The following is a 20,091-nucleotide window of genomic DNA, read 5'->3' on the forward strand; positions in this document are numbered from 1 at the left end:
CATGTGGGCGGGGAACATATCTACCAATTCCATATTGTGCTCTCCCAAGCACCTAGTACAGTGCTCTGCACACAGTAAGTGTTCAATAAATACCACCGATCAATTCATCCCTCATTTATTTATATTAATGTCTGTCTCCCCCTCTAGACCGTAAGTTCATTGCAGAAAGGGAATGTGTCTACCGACTCTGTTGAACTGTACTCTCCCAAGCACTTAGTACGGTGCTCTGCACGCAGTCAGTTCTCAATAATACCATTGATTGATCGATACAAAAGCTGTGCCAGTTTGCCATCTCCTGTTTATGCCTGGCCCCCTGGCTTGTTTGGCTCCAGCTAGTCCCACAGCCCCAGGAGCTGCTGCCCCTCACCCAGCCCAACCGTATTGCTCATCTATGGTTCCTGGACCTTCATTAGTACTTCGGGGGCAAGCAGAGTTGGGATCCCTAGGGGTTCTAGGACCAGTCACTTTAGAACATCACTGTCAAGGGTCAGAGAGGCCAGACCCTTCCTCTAATATCAACCATGTACTGCAGATGCTGTCTAGGAGTCAAGAATCACTACCTCTCAGGGTGGGGTCAGGAAGCCCGGGGAACTAGTTGTATTTTTATGGGGGCCCACCAGGGAAGGAGACAGCCCTTGGCCTCCTAGCTTTCTCAGCCTAGCTCCCTTATATCCAGGGGCACTCTTTCTCCCTCTCCCCTTCATTCTTCCCCTCCCTCTCTCACTCAGTCTCCTCCTCCCTCTTCCCCTTCTTTCCTTCCTCTTCCCCTCCTTCCTTCCCCTTCCCCTCCTTCCCTGCCCCCTCCATCCCCGCGGCATAGATCCGGTTGGGCCAGGACTTACCACCTTGAATTCATGAAACCCTTCTTGTAGGTCATTCCGCTGATTTCCGTTGAAGGATGCTGTTGCTGCTGCTGCTGTTGCTCTTCCCCCCAGTTCCTTCTCTGGGGCCTCCAGGCTGCAAACCTTGGCTGGATTCAGCAAGGCAACAGGGGCTTCCAGGTCCAGAGCCTGAGGCCTCAGTGGGTATCAAGAAGTGGCCCTCAGTTTCAGGGTGTAAGGAAGAAGAACTCTGAGAGCACCTCCCCCACCCCGACCCTCACTGACCGAGATAGAGAGCAGGTCTTGGATTTTACAGAAGGCGCCTGGAAACATAAAAATGCTCAGGCCAGCGCCTGGCCTTGAATGTCTAACCTCAGTGGCTGCGAACCCTCTCATTTGTATGTATGAATTCCCTCACCTTTGGTCTTCAAACTTAGCCATGGCATCCATCAGGGCAGTGATTTTGAACTCCTTAACCTCTTGGCAGAAGAGCGGCCACTCTCTGTGAACAACAGAACAACTTCTAAGATGGGCGGGCCCACACCCAATGCAAGGTGGGCTTTCTTGGGGTGGACTGGGAAGCCAGATGGGTATAGCAAGGCATGAATGCTGAATACTAGGCTTTGAATCACACCTCCATGCCTGCACCGGGCAAGTCAGGGACATGAGAGTGGATGACAGCGGGATGCCTAAATAGTTGCTTTAGGGTGAGCTACTAGTATTAGTATTAATATTATGGCATACGTTAAACACTTACTGTGTGTCAAGCACTGTTTTAAGCACTGGGGTAGAAACAATTAACCAGGTCAGATACAGTCCCTGTCCCACACAGGGCTCACGGTCTAAGTGGGAGGGAGAACAGACATTGAATCCCCATTTTACAGATGAGGAAATGGAGGCCCAGAGAAGTGCAGTGACTTGTCCAAGGTCACACAGCGGGCAGCTGGCAGAGCCAGGATGAGAACCCAGGTTTTCTGACTCCCGGGCCTGGGCTCTTTCCACTAGGCCATGCTGCTCTCCGATGAGAAAACTCACTGAGAACTAAAAGCCCTAATTTCAAATCCTCCCGTCGTTAGAAGGCTCCTGAATGAATGGCTCCTCCAAGAGGCCTTCCTCATTTAAGTCCTCATTTCCTCTTCTTCCACTCCCTTCTGCATCACCCGTGCACTTGGATTTTCTTCCTTTATTCATTATATTAATATCTGTCTCCCCTTCTAAACTGTAAGCTCGTTGTGGGCAGGTAACGTGTTTACCAACTTGGTTATATTCCACTCTCCCAAGCACTTGATACAGTGCTCTGCACTCAGTCAGTGTTCAACAAATATGATTGATTGATTGGTGCCCCAACGTCCACTCGACTCCTCATAACCATCCAATTAAGAGCTCTAAACCCAACCTTGGAAAGACCTAGGAAAATATGACTCTGAACCTGTCAGAACCCAGCAAGAGTAGCACACACTGTAGGCATTATCATGGGACCGAGAGGAAAAGCAGAGATCAGTTATGACTTGGTGCTGCTGCCTGCACTTGTCTTTTTTTTTTAATGGTATTTGTTAAGTGCTTACTATGTGTCAAGCACTGTTTTAAGCACTGAGGTAGATGTGAGTTTATCAGGCCAGAGACAGTCCCTGTCCCTCAGGGGCTCACAGTCTAAATAGAAGGGAGGATGAGTATTTAACCCTCATTTCACAGTTGAGGAAACTGAGGCACAGAGAAGTTAAGTGATTTGCCCAAGGTCACAGCAGGCAAGAAGCAGAGCTAGCATTAGAACCCAGGTCCTCTGGCTCCCAGGCCTGTGCTTTAACCACTTGGCCATGCTTTATACCCTTTATCCACTAGGCCACACTGCTTCCTCTCTGTAAATGCCACTGGGTAATAATAATAATGATAGTAGTTGTTAAGCACTTTCTATATGTCAAGCACTGTTCTAAGCCCTGAGGTAGATACAAACTAACCCGGTTGGACACAGTCCCTGTCCCACATGGGGCTCACAGTCTTAATCCCCATGTTACAGATGAGGTGGCTGAGGCACAGAGAAGTGAAGTGACTTGCCCAAGATCACGTAGCAGACAAGTGACAGAGCCGGGATTAGAATCCAGGTCCTTCTGACTTCCAAGCCCCTATTCTAACCACTAGGTCATGCTGCTTCACTGGCTCTCACTGTGATTGATTTAAAACCAAATTGTGATTCTAGGAGCATCCGGTCAATGATCTTCTTCAGTAATCAGTCCAAGAGGAGTCTCGCTAGGACCTTGCTGTCAATGGAGATTAAGGTCTCAGTTGGATTTTTCAGCTTTCTTTTTGAAGAAGATTAGGCTGGTAGTCCCTTTGAGAACATGTGGAATCTCTGTTTATTGTTGCATTGTACTCTCCCAAGTTCTTAGTACAGTGCTCTGCACACATTACATGTTCAATAAATACGATTGAATGAATGAATGAATGAATGAGAAAGAGCTCGTGTAAGTGTGGAAACAAGGTGTGCCCGCCATACCTTGAGATCATAGGAGGTATGCTATCAGGTCCAGGTACTCTGCCATTTTTCATGGCTCAGATTGCTGTAGTGACTCTCTCAATAGGACAAGTGCTGTGTATTTCTTTGCATGTTGAAAAGTTGCCTGTGTTTTGAAGGACCTCAGTCAATAGTAGAAGGTGTATTGAGGAGACTATTGAAATGAAAATAACACTGCTGTTCCCCTCTCTTTAGGATTCCCTCCTTGAATCTGCCCTATCCCCTCCATCCAAATGGCTACAATGCCAATCCAAGAATTTATCATTGCCCTACTGTATCAGCCTCCTTGCTGACCTCCCTGCCTCCTGTCGTTCCCCACTCCAGTTCCTACTTCAATCCACTGCTTGGATCATTTTTCTACAAATCAAATCAATTCATTCATTCATTCATTCAATAGTATTTATTGAGTGCTTACTGTGTGCAGAGCATTGTACTAAGCGCTTGGAATGTACAAATCAGCAACAGATAGAGACAGTCCCTGCCCATTGACGGGCTTACAGTCTAAGTGGGGGAGACAGACAGACAAAAACAATAGCAATAAATAGAATCAAGGGGATGAACATCTCATTAAAAGAATAGCAATAAATAGAATCAAGGTGATGTACATCTCATTAACAAAATAAATAGGGTAATGAAAATATATACATTTTGAGTGAACGAGCACAGTGCTGAGGGGAGGGGAAGGGAGAGGGGAAGGGGCAGAGGGAAAGGGGGGAAAAGAGGGCTTAGCTGAGGGGAGGTGAAGGGAGGGTAGAGGGGGAGCAGAGGGAGCAGAGGGAAAAGGGGAAGCTCAGTCTGGGAAGGCCTCTTGGAAGAGGTGAGCTCTAAGTAGGGTTTTGAAGAGGGGAAGAGAATTAGTTTCCATTCATTCATTCATTCAATAGTATTTATTGAGTGCTTACTATGTGCAGAGAACTGTACTAAGCGCTTGGGATGTACAATTCAGCAACAGATAGAGACAATCCCAGCCCATTAATGGACTCACAGTCTAAACGGAGGAGACAGACAGCAAAGCAAAACAGAACAAAACAAAAACAAGATAACATCATCAAGATAAATAGAATGGAGGAGATGTACACCCCATTAACAAAATAAATAAGGTAATAAATAATATATACAAATGAGCACAGTACTGAGGGGAGGGGAAGGGGGAAGAGCAGAGGGTGGGGGGAAGGGGAGGGAGAGCAGAGGGAAAGGGAGGGCTCAGCCTGGGAAGGCCTCCTGGAGGTGAGCCCTCAGTAGGGCCCTGAAGAGGGGAAGAGCGTTAGTTTGGAGGACGTGAGGAGGGAGGGCATTCCAGGACAGTGGTAGGACGTGGGCCAGGGGTCGACGGTGTGACAGGCGCGAACAGCGGACAGTGAGGAGGTGAGCGGCAGAGGAGTGGAGTGTACGGGGTGGGCAATAAAAAGAGAGAAGGGAGGTGAGGTAGGAGGGTGCAAGGTGTTGGAGAGCTTTGAAGCCAAGAGTGAGTTTTTGTTTCGTGCGAAGGTTGATAGGCAACCACTAGAGGTTTTTGAGGAGGGGAGTGACATGCCGAGAGCGTTTCTGTAGGAAGATGATCCGGGCAGCGGAATGAAGAATAGACTGGAGTGGGGAGAGACAGGAGGAAGGGAAATCCAAGAGGAGACTGACACAATAATCCGGTCGGGATATTATGAGAGCTTGTAGCAGCACGATAGCAGTTTGAATGTAGAGGAAAGGGCGGATCTTGGCGATATTGTGAAGGTGGGACCAGCAGGTGTTGGTGACGGATTGGATGTGTGGGGTGAATGATACAGCAGAGCCAAGGATGACACCAAGGTTGTGGGCCTGTGAGATGGGAAGGATGGTCGTGCCGTCCACAGTGACAGGGAAGTCAGTGAGAGGACAGGGTTTGGGAGGGAAGATAAGGAGCTCAGTTTTAGACATGTTGAGTTTTAGGTGGTGGGCAGACATCCAAGTGGAGACGTCCTGAAGGCAGGAGGAGATACGAGCCTGGAGGGATGGGGAGAGAACAGGAGAGGAGACATAGATTTGGGTGTCATCTGCGTAGAGATGATAGTTGAAGCCATGAGAGTGAATGAGTTCCCCAAGGGAGTGAGTATAGATGGAGAACAGAAGAGGGCCAAGAACTGACCCTTGAGGAACCCCTGCAGTTAGTGGATGGGAGGAAGGGGAGGAGCCCACGAAGGAGACCGAGAATGAGCAGCCAGAGAGATAAGAGGGGAACCAGAAGAGGACAGAGTCCATGAAGCCAAGGTGAGATAAAGTGTGGAGGAGAAGGGGATGGTCAACAGTGTCAAAGGCAGCTGAGAGGTCGAGGAGGATTAGGATAGAGTAGGAGCCATTGGATTTGGCAAGAAGAAGGTCATTAGTGACCTTTGAGAGGGCAGTTTCGGTGGAGTGGAGGGGACGGGAGCCAGATTGGAGAGGGTCCAGGAGAGAGTTGGAGTTGAGGAATTCAAGGCAGCGAGTGTAGATTCATTCATTCATTCAATAGTATTTATTGAGAGCTTACTATGTGCACAGCACTATACTAAGCGCTTGAAATGGACAATTCGGCAACAGATAGAGACAATCCCTACCCAATAACAGGCTCACAGTCTAAACGGGGGAGGCAGACAGCAAAGCAAAACAGAACAAAACAAAACATCATCAAGATAAATAGAATCATGGAGATATACGCCTCATTAACAAAATAAATAGGGTAAGCCACATCGCTCCGTCCTCCTGGCTCCCCCTCACCCACCCCCAGCTCCATTAATGTCTTCGATAAGCCCTGAAGCCTGCTTATATCTCACCGGTCAGTCTCATCGTAGGATCTGAACACTGCCCTGGGTCCCTTACCAATGTCCAGCATCCAGAGATCTCCCAACCTGCAGCCACTTATGCCCCCGTAGATGACCAACTTGGATTTCTTATTGTCCTTCTCGGTGTAGACCACTGCGGTGTGTAATTCCCGGGGCGGCGGAAAGACGTTGTGATAGGGATGCCCCAGGCGACTACTCCGGAGCCCAGGCGCAACTCCAGGATGTACAGTTCATTCAGGTAGCTCAGAATGTTGTTCTGACTCATTCTGGGAGTTTAGAAAGGAAAGGTAGGAGGGAGATAGGATGATAACTGGAAGAGGAAGTGAGGTCAAGAGAGGGTTTTTTTAGGATGGGGGAGAAATGGGCATGTTTGAAGGCAGAAGGGAAGAAGCCATTGGAGAGTGAGTGGTTAAAGATAGAAGTTAAGGAGGGGAGGAGGGAAGGGCCGGTAGTTTTTATAAGGTGAGCGGGAATGGGGTCCAAAACACAGGTGGAGAGGGTGGCACTTGCCAGGAGGGAGGCGATATCCTCAGGTCCAGGTGCTCTGCCATTTTTCATGGCTCGGACTGCTGTGGTGACTTTCTCAATAGGACAAGTGCTGTGTCTTTCTTCGCATGTTGGAAAGTTGCCTGTGTTTTGAAGGACCTCAATCAATAGAAGGTGTGTTGAGGAGACTATTGAAATGAAAATAACACTGCTGTTCCCCTCTCTTTAGGATTCCCTCCTTGAATCTGCCCTATCCCCTCCTTCCAAACGGCTACTATGCTGATACAAGAACTTATCATTGCCCTCCTTGACTACTGCATCAGCCTCCTTGCTGACCTCCCTGCCCCCTGTCATTCCCCACTCCAGTTCCTAATTCAATCCACTGCTTGGATCATTTTTCTACAAATCAATTCATTCATTCATTCAATAGTATTTATTGAGTGCTTACTATGTGCAGAATATTGTACTAAGTGCTTGGGATGTACAATTCAGCAACAGATAGAGACAATCCCTGCCCGACAATGAGCTCACAGTCTAAATGGGGGAGACAGACAGCAAAGCAAAACAGAACAAAACAAAACAAAACAACATCATCAAGATAAATAGAATCATAGAGATATACACGTCATTAACAAAATTAATAGGGTAATAAATCACATATACAAATATGCACAGTGTTGAGGGGAGAAGGGTGTAGGGAGGGAAGAAGGAGGAGCAGAGGGACGGGGGGGCTCAATCTGGGAAGGTCTCCTGAAGGAGGTGAGCTCTCAGTAGGGCTTTGAAGAGGGGATATCTCCCCCACCCCTTGTGAACCTCCAGTGGTTGCCCATCGACCTCTGCATCAAACAGAAACTCCTTACCATTGGCTTTAAGGCACACTATCATGATCTCTGGCTGATCTCCTTGACAACCCAGCCCACACGTTTCACCCCTCTAACACCAACCTACTCATCTATCTCACATCGACCCCTTACCCATGTCCCTCCTCGGTCCTGAAACCTCCTCCCCCTTTGACATCCCACCCCCTGACATGAATGTTCTAGACCGTGTCCAACCCAATTTCCTTGTGTCCACCCCAGCGCTTAGTACAGTGCTTGGCACATAGTAAGCGCTTAACAAATGCCATAATTATTACCATTATGATTATTATTATTAACTCAACCAAATTTCTGCTAATCTGATATGTTTAGGAATCATGGGATGCTGCAAGATGTTGTTGGTTCAGGAATTGTTTAGCAGCAAATAGACTTTTCATCTCCAGATCATTGATATCAATCCAGCCTTGGTGACCTCGCTTGACCATGCCCAGTGTCTCAATGGCTTGGTGGGCGGCTTGTCTATTTGTGGTTTATACTGAGGACTGTGGATGGAGTTTCATGTGTCCAGAGCACTATTACTCAGACTGCGGCAGAGCCCCTTGCAGATGTCTCCTTTCTCTAGGAGTTTAACATTTAGCTGTTTTGGCAATTTGGAGGCCATTTTTCGAAGACAGAATCAGACGCCAGTCAGTCCAACCCTCTGCTCCAGGCATAAGTTCTAGAATACCGGTTTTGGGAAGCTTTGCCAATTGCTGTTGAAGAGACAGACTCCTGAGCAAACAACTAAGGAAACCGTTCCCCTTAGACTGAAAGTTCGTTGTGGACAGGGAATGTCTGCTAACTCTGTGGTATTGTACTCTCTGAAGTGTGGGCAGAGAATGTGTCTGTTATATCATTGTGTTGTACTCTCCTAAGTACTTAGAACAGTGCTCTGGGCATAGCAAGCGCTCAATAATTATGATTGATTGATTGCTTAGTACAGTGCTGTGCACATAGTAAGTGTTCAATACATACCACTGATTGAACTGGGGGAACAATTTAATTCAGAAATAGATGATGCAGGTGTCAATGAGTTAGATGCCTCTCATTTGGAGGAATCACCGTCCACCAAGGGTCTCATCGAATTTTGATAATCCAGTGCATGTGTGTAAGATGCCGAAAGAGATGCAGAAGTAATTATGATTTTTCCACCACCGTTAGAATCTTGGGATTTAGAAGTCTTCATCAATTTTCAAGACAGCAGAGGAACTTAGAAATATGATTGAAGAGGACCCTAGACAGTCCGTCCTACTTAGTCTGTGAGCCCCCTCTGGGACAGGGACTGTGTCCAACCCGATGATCTTGCATCTCACCCAGCACTTACTTCACTATGTATGTAGTAAGTGCTTAACCAGTCTATTATTATTATTACATTATTATGCCATTATTATTAATAGTAATGGAGAGGAGTACAGAAGTGATCAAGGGTGTTCAGAAGGAGTTTGCCTGCTACAAGGTGCTTTAAGAAAAGAAAAGCACTTACCTAAATCTGACAAATTCTTCACTGAAGTTGAAAAGCCACAGCCAACGTAACAAGCTACTTCTGGTGCCTCCAGCTAAGACTCGCAATCATAGTCTAACTCTTCATGTGTTTAATATTGTGATGCTGTTTTGAAAGTTTAGCTATCATTACAGTAAATAACACATAAAGGTGTTTCATATTACTTCTCCAAAAGTTCTGGAACGGACTCTAATTTATAGCAGCTTAAGCATATGGGAAAAGGTACAAACACATTTTCTAGGAACATAATCCAGTTGTGGCAGGAGGAGGATATGCCTGAAAACCAATTGACCTAGTCATTGATGTTTCCATTTATTCAATCTCTTCAGAATTTTGTTGTTACCCATCATAGCTACGATTTTTCTCTTGCTCCCATTGTAAATATATAATTTGTTCTGCCCATCTCCACCTCGGGCTCTAAGCTTCTGGAGGGCAGGGATTATGACGTCCATGGCTGTTGTGCTCTCTCAAGCACCTAGTACAGTGCTCTGCACACAGTAGGCACTGAAGAAATCCCACTGAACGAATGAAATTCAAATAACAGCCCTACATTCCCATTTCCCTTAGGTGCCTTAGGGAGTTTGGTACTGGCACAGGAAGCTTCCTTCCCATTCAGTCCCACGAGGCTTACCTAAATTTCGGTGGTAAGAGCAGTTTGTCAAGTCTGAGGAAGTTGAGGATGTGTCTGAAAATTAGACCATCTCCATGGATGAAGAGACTCTTTCCAAACATAATCCAGTGCACCTTCTGGGAGTTGGTCAGCATTTCTGGATACTGGATGGGGAGAACCCAAAAGGCTTAAGTAGTACCCTCAGGACCAAACTCTGTATCTCCCCTCTCGGCCCAGATTGCAGGATCCCTGATCTATCAGAGGGCTTATACCTCATGCGGGCCCTGGGTATTCAAACCCAACCGAGACTGGCCGGTAAGCTCGTGTGAGCCGGGAATGTGTCTGCTTATTGCTATAGTGTACTCTCCCAAGTGCTTAGTACAGTGCTCTGCACAAGGTAAGTGCTCAATAAATACAATTGAATGAATGAATGAACCTCCCCACTCCCAGGGGCCAGTCTGGCTAGGGGGAAGCGCTTAGCCCAGTGGTCTGCCCACAGCAAGCGTTCGATAAATGTGCTAGATTGATTGACAGGGCCCCGTGTCACTTTGTACGGTTCTTGGGAAGCGGCCCCAGAGGAGAGAGGGAAAAACTTTCCGGCCCCCGAACAGGAGTACCTTCAGCAAGGTCTGCAGCGATGTCGCATACCAGTAGTTTCCTACGTAAACATTCACAATCTGGTGAATTGAATAGACCGTGATCTCGGCCTTCCAAGTTCTGGCTGAAGAAAACCAGACAGACAGGGGTGTCAAGACGGAGATGTCACCACTCCACAAGTAGCAGCAGGAACTAAGCAAGAATCTTGGACTTACAGGTTCACCTTAAGACTCAATACGTTATTAGATAGAGCGGACTGCTGACTCCCTTAATAGTAACAATAATAATACCAATTGTGGTATTTGTTAAGTGCTTACTATGTGCCAGGCTCTGTACTAAGTGCTGAATTAGATACAAGGTAATCGGGTTGTACACAGTCCCTGTCCCACACAGGGCTCGCAGTCTTAATCCCCATTTTACCGATGAGGTAATTGAGGCACAGAGAAGTGAAGTGACTTGCCCATGGTCACACAGCAAACAAGTGGCAGAGCCGGGATTCGAGCCCAGGTCCTTTTGACTCCCAGGCCCGTGCTCGATCCACTAAGCCATGCCGCAGAGCCCCAGGCCTCTCATGCCATTACAAAAAGCTCCTGCTCTCCAGGACCTGACCTGACTTTCAGTTTAACTGGTTAAGGGGAAAAACCCATGTAGGGGCTCTGAAGGAGAAGGTCACTGGGCTCAGGATGCTTGTTTCCCCTAGAGCCTCCTCTCCCAGAAGCCACCTGCCTTGGTCCAGAAAGAACCAAGCTGATCTCATTACTAGCAGCTCCCTCTGGTCCATACTTGCTTCCTTGGGTTGCAGGTTTCTCAAAAAACCATTTAAGTTGGAGCTCATTTGTGGCCAGAGAATGTGTCTGTTATACTGTGTTGTACTATCCCAAGTGCTTAGTACAGCAGTCTGCACACAGTAAGTGCTCAATGAATACAGCAGATCGATTGATTTTAGAGAATGTGATCTGGATGGTAATCTGAAGTCAATAGACTCTTTCCAGAGTCGCCAAAGGGGTGAAGGTGTGGAGATGAAACCTGGAGAATGGGATCATTTCTGAGAAAATGATGACATAGAATTCTGGGTGGTAAAAACCCTTCAGGATGGACCTGTCCCTAGTTCATCCAAGGCCAAGAGGGAAGGAGAGTAGGAGAGGGGAAACAGAGTGGAAGGGGCAGGGAGGAAGGAGTCTGTTTTATTATTAAAGATATTCAGGAATGGATATTCCACCCCTCCCTGGATAACCTGTTACAAATCCACTATCTCTTGCTCTGTCCTCAGTGGAAACAACGGCAGCTCACCCTCCTCTATATATTTGATGACTCCTGTGCTCTATCGGCTGCAGTCTGGATTAGCCGAACTACCTGGGATGACCACAGTCAGGTCTCGGGCTGAAATGTGTGAGCAAGTTCCACCTGGAGCTTTTCTTTAACTAGAGGAAAGGTATGACCAGGACTGGCTGTGTAAGAGGAGTTGATGTGGGTAAATTTCATACAACCTGCAGATGACCTAAATAATTCACGAATATGGGGTCATCTGGGGTTAGGTTCCCAGGGCTCTGAGGATAGAGTATCAGCTCTCAGGGGGCAGAGCATAGGCACAGGTAGGACAAATGGATGAAGAGAAAGATCTTGTGGGGGACCGAAATTCCGGGTCCAAAGGTTTGCTAATTGTGATCAAAAGCTGTTAGAGTATGGCCCAAATCTGGGGCACCTGAGCTCTCAGATTGAGAGAAGGCCATAGTAGGGAACTCAGTTTCTGATTTGAGCACCCCTGCACTCCACCTTTTCTCCTCCACCCTCTCCTCCTTAGCTTCCATCCTCCTTGGACATTTGCTGACACATCTTACTGACACTTTGTTGACTCACGGATCTCCTTGCTGTGAGGCTCAATCTTGGACTCGAGATAGCTTTTCAGAGCCATTTTCACGTGCCCATACAAGATGTTTTCGGTTTCCAAGAAGGAGCACAGATGAGGAAGCTCTGTAATGGACCCAGTCAGGGGTATCCTGGAGATTCCCAGCCAATTCCTACCCAAGATGACATGAGAGATCCAGTCATGGAGAGCTTTTTACTCCTGCCAAAACTCTGTCTGATCGCACCTGTTCCAGGGCTGGGAATGTGCTGGGGTGGCTCTGGCTGAGTTCTGGTTCCATGCTCACCCAAGCTGGAAACTGGGGGCTAAGAGCAAGCCCCCTCTTTGAGAGTTGGGTTGTGGCTCTCCACGATGATCACCTGTAATTAGCTATTTGCCAAGCTCTAGCTATTCCTGTCAGGCAGAGAACACCTTGCCTGTTTGAAGAACGATTCCTGGGAGGAAGGGCACTGCACAACACCCTTGATACCCTTGTGAGCTGGGATCGTGCCTATCACCTCTTTGGTACTGTACTCTCCCAAGCGCTTAGTACCGTGCTCTGCACACAGGGAGCGATCAATAAATATCATTGATTGGTTGACTGACTGGGGGCTAGAAGAGATGCAGGCATCAAGACAAGACGCTTTAACCCTCATCTGATTATTTTCTCACCAACTTCTCCCCCTCCCCACTGCACCCTATGCAGCAAAAGTGTTTCAGATAGGCTCCTCTGTCAAATAGGAGGAGTGATGTGCTCCCTAGCCTGGACCTCCAGGGTCCAAGGGAGGGACGAGCAATCACTGCTTCAGGTCCCTGTTTACCTACTGATGGCCTCTGGAGTGAGGACTGATCTGTTCTCGGTGCTCAGTTACCTCACTGACTAGGTGAATTTGCATACTGAGGATGAAACTCACCAAACTACCCAGAGGCAAACTGGGGGGCTTGTAGAGGGGGCAAACTGGGGTCTGGAACCCACCTAATTACTAAACTTGTTCCCCTACAACTGGTTTCTAGTTTCTTGGTTTTTTTTCCTGCTTATGTCTAACACTGTGACCTCGGACAAGTCTTTAACTACTCCTGCCCCAGCTTCCCCACTCTAAATGCCTGAAACTTCCTACTGCCCAGGGAGGTTGTGAGAACAAGTGAGATCACAGATGCCTAAGTGTTGTGAGGTTTAGGGAGGAAGAGACTGCATAAGCTAGAGCAAGGACTGGCAACTTTTTTGTGCAGAAGGATCAAAGAAAACTGAAAACTTTGAACAGTTGGGGTGGAACGAGCCAATCATGCAACTGAAATGCATGTTAACGTAGCTTACTTCATTGTAATGTGATAATGGTAATAATAATGATGAAAATGTTAATTGAAAGTTCATATGGAATTTTCATTCTAACGGGACTTTGGCCGCCGCATTGTTTGAACTTGTTTGCCCCTCATCCCACATGCTGGTAGTTTGAAATGCTTCTTCCTCCCACCACCGTACCACCCCGCCGGCACCCCCACCTCCAACCCCATACGATTCCTGTTTGCGCCCTAGCCATCAACAGCAACGGCAGTAGTTTGAAATGCCTCACCCCACCCAGCTCACCCTTCTGGCTCCAGAACCACATTTGGTTCAAAGAAGCACCAGATATGGATCACGAACTATTATAGGCGGCCGACCCCTGAGCTAGGGCAATAGGATAAAGAGGGGTCGATACGGGTAAAACCCTGTCAGAAGGGCAAGAAAGATCAGCCCCAGGGAGTAAATTTCAGAAGTTGGAGCATCAGGAGGTTGAGATTAGGGACCCAAGACACCTGCCTACTAATCCTGTCCTCCCTGTGTGGACAAACCAGACTCCCCTCCAAGAGCTTAGCCAGCAGAAAAATCACTACCCCGACACCTGATCCGAGGAGAGTGTGGAGGAAAAATGGCAGCAGACCCAAGGTGAAACGGGCAAGGAAGTAGGGACCTGGATGGGACCGGAGGAAGGGGCCTCTGCGTCTGGGGGGTGGGAAGGGGGTCTTTTTGTGGGACCCAGGGTCCTGACTTTAGAAGAGACGCATGGCTCTGTTTTCCCCATCCTCCTTCTTCCCCATTTCCCCTTCTTCATGGCATTCCTCCGGGGGACCTACCTGACATGCTCGAAGAGTATCCCATTACCATCAATGAACAGCTTGCTCCCATCTAAATTGCCCTCAATATGGAGCTGTCCCAGTGCTGAATCCGGGTACTTGACCAGCAGGGCAAGGGTCATTTTAAACAGGGGTTCCTTGGAAGCAGAATCAGTACCATGCTTAATCTCCTTCGTCTTCAGGAGAGGGAAGGTACTTGAGGAGTAGTTACCTACACAGGAGGAAAAGGCAAGGTCTCAGCGTCGAGTTCCGAGGCTTTTGTGTGAGCACTTGGGCAGCGAATGTGTTTATTATATTGTTATATTGTGCTCTCCCAAGAGCTTAGTACAGTGCTCTGTACACAGTAAGCGCTTAATGAGTACGATTTACTGACTGATTGGAGCAAATGAATGATTGACACCTCTGTATCATTAGAGAGATGATTAGAGAGATGGCGTTAGGGTGTCAACTCAAATCTGGCTGTTCTCAAAAATGACTTAACCTGGTTTGAGAAGTGCCTTGGGGAGGCCAAAACCTTGGGGAAGGAATTCGCTTATTGCACCAGGGGACACTGATGCTCAGAAATGATGTCCAATGGGGCAAAAATCTGGCCCATCACCTGCAGCCCAGTGCTTCTTACCCATAAAGGGACAATGGAGGCACAACCAAATCAAATGCAGGGATCGATCAGCTCAAGCCTCTTGGGACCTAGAAGGGACTCCCAGAGTTGGTATGGAGTGGATCCAGGCAGACAGCTGAGAAGCCCTGCGAAACACGTTTCTGGGTAACTGTCATTAGGCAGGAATCTGTCGCGTCATACTGCTGAGGTTCCCCAGTGAAGACGAATGCCTTTACCATACAGATGCCAGTGCTCAGAGACCTGAGGAGCTGCAAGTGGGAATGAGGCAGATGCTGAGGGCAGAGCCATTTTCATAGACTATGAAGCACTGCCCAGAATCTGTTTCCTAAAGGAGTCCTGCTTCTCATTTTGGATCACTGAAACACTTTTCTTGAGGGAGGCTATAAGCTCCTTGAGAGCAGGGATCATGTCTACCAACTCTGTGGTACTGTATTCTTCCAAGCGCTTACTACAGTGCTCTGTATGCAGTAAGCACTCAATAAATAAATAATGAATAATCAGCAATTGAAAGAATGCAGCAGTCAGAGAACCATTAGAAATGATTGATTGAGAGGCGGGGGGGGGGGGGGGGGCGCTCCTCCTTCCTGACAGAGCTCCCCCATCTGTCTAGAGGTAAGATGAGAAGGCCTTTGGAAGGCTCCTGCCAATCCTTTTCAGTAGATGTGTGTGAGCTGTGGAGAAGAATACACACACAAACACACAAGAGCTATCTATCATTTCTGTATAATTCCAGGTGACATATACATGACTAAGCCCTTGCAGTCATGAGTCGGAGCTCAAGAAAGATGGGATGAGCTGGGACCTGACCTGCTGGAAAGAAACACAGAGAACCAGAGTAGTAGTAAACCAGAATTGGGTGTGCCCAGGAAAGAATAAGGGGGATGGGAACAGGAAAGGTCAAAGATCACAGGAAAGGGCCCAAAGAAAAGGAAATGAGTTCCAGGGAATGTAAGACTGGGGCGGGGAAGCATGAGGGGACAGAGAGGCAGGAAATACACTGGGAGAGATTGACCCTCTGATCCCATTTCAGCAGCTGCCCCCACTAAGGAAAGCTGGGCTGGGAAAGTTAGGCCTTTCACTCAACTCAGAGGCCTTAGCATAAAGTTGAAACGGGCCATCAAGCACAACTTCCTCCCAAGTGCATTTTCTCAGTCACCATCCAGCTCGAGCACCCCTCTGATGTCCTTACTGTTCAGAACACTGGATTCTATTTTCTTTTCCCGAACTTCAACTCTATGCTTCACCAACTGCTTCAGGAAATAGGCCTATTTTGTGAGGTGCTTGGGGATTGTTTGTGTTCTGTGTGAGGTCAGATCTTTCTGCAGTCATCACACTTCATCTGTGTGAAGAGGCATGGAAGGCAGAATGTTGGTACTCGCATACATACCCATGGTCATCTTGTATAGCTTCATTGCTTCGCTCAGCTCGGGGAAATTCAAAGTTCTCACTTCTGCTTCTAAAGCAGGCATGTTTTTGAAATGACTTGGCAACAAAATCCTCTCTGAGCGGAAAAAGTTTGCTTGGAAAATAAAGGGGAAATAGCAGCTGATTAAGAGGACTGTGCCTTGGCCGTTGTCCATTCATATCCTTACAGTTGCCTTTCTTCTCCTTTATCTTTGGCCAACCCCACACTTGGAAGTCCCTGAATCAGAGGTCTGGTGAGCTTGAGGAAAGGGAGTCCTGGGGCCAATCAGAGAAAAGGGGGCCAAGATATGAACCCCTGAAGAGCAGGTGGACCTGAAAGCTGTTCCTGCCTGCCTAGACTCCCGTGATTTAGGCTGCTAAATAGTCATCAGCTGACTCACATTTCCATGGAGGAGTCAGGTTAAGAGAATGTTTACATCATGAAGAGCAGCCTCTTGTCTGCTGTGGGCAAGTCACTTAACTTCTCTGTGCCTCAGTTTCCTCATCTGTAAAATAGGGATTAAATCCTATTTAGACTGTGAGCCCCATGTAGGCCAGGGACTGTGTCCAACCTGATTATCTTGTATCTACCCCGGTGGTTCAGTATCTTGTATATACCCCACTAGCCCTTAACAAATATTACCAATACTGTTATTATTATTATTATTATTGTTATTATTATGAATGATATCTGGTGTTTCTTCTCACCAAAGTGCAGCCCGGGCATGGAGGAGGAGGAGGAGGAGAAGGAGAAGGAGGAAGCATTGTAGTTAGCCCCCATCCTTGTTCCACTACTGCGAGATACAGTCATTTCTACAATACCATCAGAGACCTGGAAGAATTTCAATAGGTCATTCAGGTTTTTGCTTGTCATCCAGGCTGTTTGGTATACTTCTATAGGGCTTGCTTCACTGAGGGAGGCTGTTTGAGCAATGTATTTGAGGAATACTTTTGGAAATCTGTTGAGTCTCTTTAAGGCAAAGGGGTTTCGCTGTTAACGTTTGCTCTGTCCTATAACTGTTGATTTAGTACTCTCTTCTGGGATTAACGGCCACTTCCTCCTTCATCCATCCATCCATCCATCCATCCATCCATCCATCCATCCATCCATCCATCCATCATTCCATCGAGAGGAGTTTGAGTGGAATCCCAAAGGTGCCCAAGTATCATCTGAGTGGGATTCTCAAAAACAGGTTAGAATTCACTGTTTCAGCCCACCCCTCTGCCTTCTTCCTTAGCTTAGACCATGGGGGAAGTTGTGTGGCTGGGAGGGGAGGTGGGGGAAGAGGAAGGCTCCGAAAAATCTCTAGGGAAGGAAATTCTAGACTCCTTCTGTTTGTTGCCTGTGCCGGTGTCTTACCCTCACATCTAATCTGCAGCAGTCTTCTCCCCTGTCCTCTGTGGACATGGAGGACAGCTGTCCCCATTTTACAGGGAGATAAACTAAAGCTAGGAGAAGGGCAGAAGCTTGCCTGAGGTCACACAGCGAGGCCTAGGCAGTGCCAGAAGTGACCTTAGGCTTCTTGATGCCCAGCCTATTGGACTTCATTGACCTCCAGAGACACCTGGGCCCATGACTGACAGCTGCAGGTGTTGACTTTATTCCCAGGCATGAAAGAAACAAGAAGCCAAAATCATCCTGAGGACCCCCAGGAGCCCGATGCTAAAGTCATTTCCAGCTCTGCTGAGCCTCGTGCTTCCCACGGCTCTGAGGTGCAGTCCAGCCCCACCAGTCGTTTTTCCAGACCGGTCCTGCCAGGGGAACAGTTGGGGTGGGGGAAGGAACTGCTGCCAGGGATTCAGTACCAGAATAAATAACATGCCACTTCCTATATTTGTGAGAGGACAGTGCAAATGAGCAACTGAGTGCCTCTGATTCGGGAAGTAGGCCTGAAGTCCTGCCTCCCCCTCCCCCTCTCCCTGCCACTTACCCAGGAATTTATCACTCACCTAGGAAGCGGAATTCGTTGCGTCTACACTTAATCAGAACCATGATCTCAGTCATCCACAGTAGGCTTTTCTCAGTCACCAGGGAGGGGTATTTCATCACTAACTCCAGAGGCAAGAAGCAGTATGGCACTTCCGATTCACTGTCCAATAATGGCTTGTCCAAGAGACCTAAGGGAGCTCTATCATTCCGATCTGAAAGGGAAAACTCATAGATACCAGAGAACTGAATTTCCAGGATACCTGGGGGGACTCTGAGAGCTCTTTTTAAGAGACCCCTCGGAACACCTGCCCTCCAGAGCCAGCACAATGGTGAATGCAAATGCCACGGCCTCAACCCCGCTGGGGATCTCCAGGTCCAGGTGTGGGATGGGAACGGACTGGAAAGAACGGTCGTTGTCGCACACTCCCCTTGGACTGTACCATCTGGGATATTCCAAGGGCCACTGGAATTCACGCAGGGCTGGGAATGAAGGGATCAGCGGGATCCCAGTGGGCTACACCCTCACATTGGCTCCAGGAGGGACAAGTCTGGTCCCTGGACAATTGGATAGCAGGAAGGTGGGGCAAAACTAGTACGAGTGGACAGAGTGGGGTTGGGGCAGCCAGACCTCAGAAAGAAGGGACCGGAGCCTGGAGACTGGAGAATCCCAGTTTTGAACCCAATAGGATCAGCTCAAGAATCAGCAGGGAATGTAAAAGCAGTGAATGCAAAAGGCAGAGTGGCTCCAAGCCAGGATAGGAGTTGCAGGGAGAGACCACTCGGCTTTAGGCCAGGCCAAGTCCCTTAGCACAGGCAGCTCCTTGCAGGTGGGGAATGCGTCTGGTGCATCTATTGTACTGAAATCACCAAATTCACTAGGCACTCAAGAAATACCATCACTACTGTACCTGGGAAAAGTGGGCTCTTTGGAGAGGAGCTTAATTGCTTGCTGTTACACTTCCCAAATTTCCATAAATTCAGGGATGTGCTCTCTGCCACTATGACATCAGAAAACTTCATATTCAGATGGTGGTCGCCATCCTTCAAATTCTCAAGTATCTGTTGGGTAGAGTAGAGGAATGACTCCAGCATTTTACATCTCACTGAGTAATTGCAAAGGCGGAGATGGGGAGCTGGGGAAGTGATTTTGGAGCCACTCAGAAGAGTGTTTTGACATTGTCTTTTGGCCATTCAATACCAAACAGAAACACCAAGGCAACAGGATTGCTGAAAACCATTGATAATTGTATTTACTTTATCCTTTTTGTTTTTAAAAACAAGTTTTGGGATGTTAATTTCTTCTCAAGGATTACTGGGAAACCTCTATCTAGTATTTACAATTTACAGAGAAATTTATCACCATGGCTAATCAGTAATGACTTGAGATTTGTCCAGAGTCTTTGCCCTAAAAAGCCCAAAGCACATTCAGTCAATCGATAAATCACTCCATCAGGAGTATATATTGGGTGCATTACTCTTTGCAGAGCACTGTATACAACACTAGTAGAATTAGTAGGTATGATCCCTGCCCTCAAGGATCTTAAAAGCTAGTGGGGGAGACAGGTACTAAAAGAAATTACAGCGAGGAGGAGGCATCAGAATATAAAGGTATGTACAGAACCCAAGTGCTTAAGTGATGTGAAAGTGCCAAAGTGGCAGTTAGCGTGGGGGATATAGTGTGGGGAGTTGAGAGATTAATCAAAGAAGTCCTCCTGGAGGAGATGTGAGTTCAGAAGGGCTTGAAGACGGAGAGAGCAAGCGGTCTGCTGGATGTGACGGAAAAGGAGTTTCAGGCAGAAGGGAGGGCGTGAGCAAGAGGCTCGTGGCAGGAGAGATGAAAATAAAGCACAGGGAGTAGGTTGGTTTTAGAGAAATGAAGCATACAGGCTAGGATGTAGGGGGAGAAGAATGAGAATAAGAAGCGTGGGAGAAGGCTAATTGAGTGCCATAAAGCCAGTGGTCAGGAGTTTCTGCTTGATGCAGAGATGAATGAGTAACCATTGGGGGTTTGGG

General features: G+C 47.7%; 1 protein-coding gene across 1 annotated transcript in view; it reads right to left on the reverse strand.

The window, feature by feature from the left end:
* Positions 1–20,091, reverse strand: part of KCTD19 (potassium channel tetramerization domain containing 19) — a 42,253-nt gene that overhangs the window by 5,184 nt on the left and 16,978 nt on the right. Inside the window, exons 3-11 of the mRNA XM_029050006.2 lie at positions 18,987–19,137; positions 18,099–18,290; positions 16,132–16,263; positions 14,126–14,336; positions 12,028–12,188; positions 10,191–10,294; positions 9,595–9,737; positions 1,240–1,323; positions 843–1,017 (exon numbers count right to left, since the gene is read on the reverse strand). Of these exons, the coding sequence (XP_028905839.1) occupies positions 843–1,017; positions 1,240–1,323; positions 9,595–9,737; positions 10,191–10,294; positions 12,028–12,188; positions 14,126–14,336; positions 16,132–16,263; positions 18,099–18,290; positions 18,987–19,137 (1,353 nt within the window). The remainder of the gene's footprint in view (positions 1–842; positions 1,018–1,239; positions 1,324–9,594; positions 9,738–10,190; positions 10,295–12,027; positions 12,189–14,125; positions 14,337–16,131; positions 16,264–18,098; positions 18,291–18,986; positions 19,138–20,091) is intronic.

Source organism: Ornithorhynchus anatinus, chromosome X1 (genome assembly GCF_004115215.2).
Source record: "Ornithorhynchus anatinus isolate Pmale09 chromosome X1, mOrnAna1.pri.v4, whole genome shotgun sequence".
In the NCBI taxonomy this organism is placed as follows: domain Eukaryota; kingdom Metazoa; phylum Chordata; class Mammalia; order Monotremata; family Ornithorhynchidae; genus Ornithorhynchus; species Ornithorhynchus anatinus.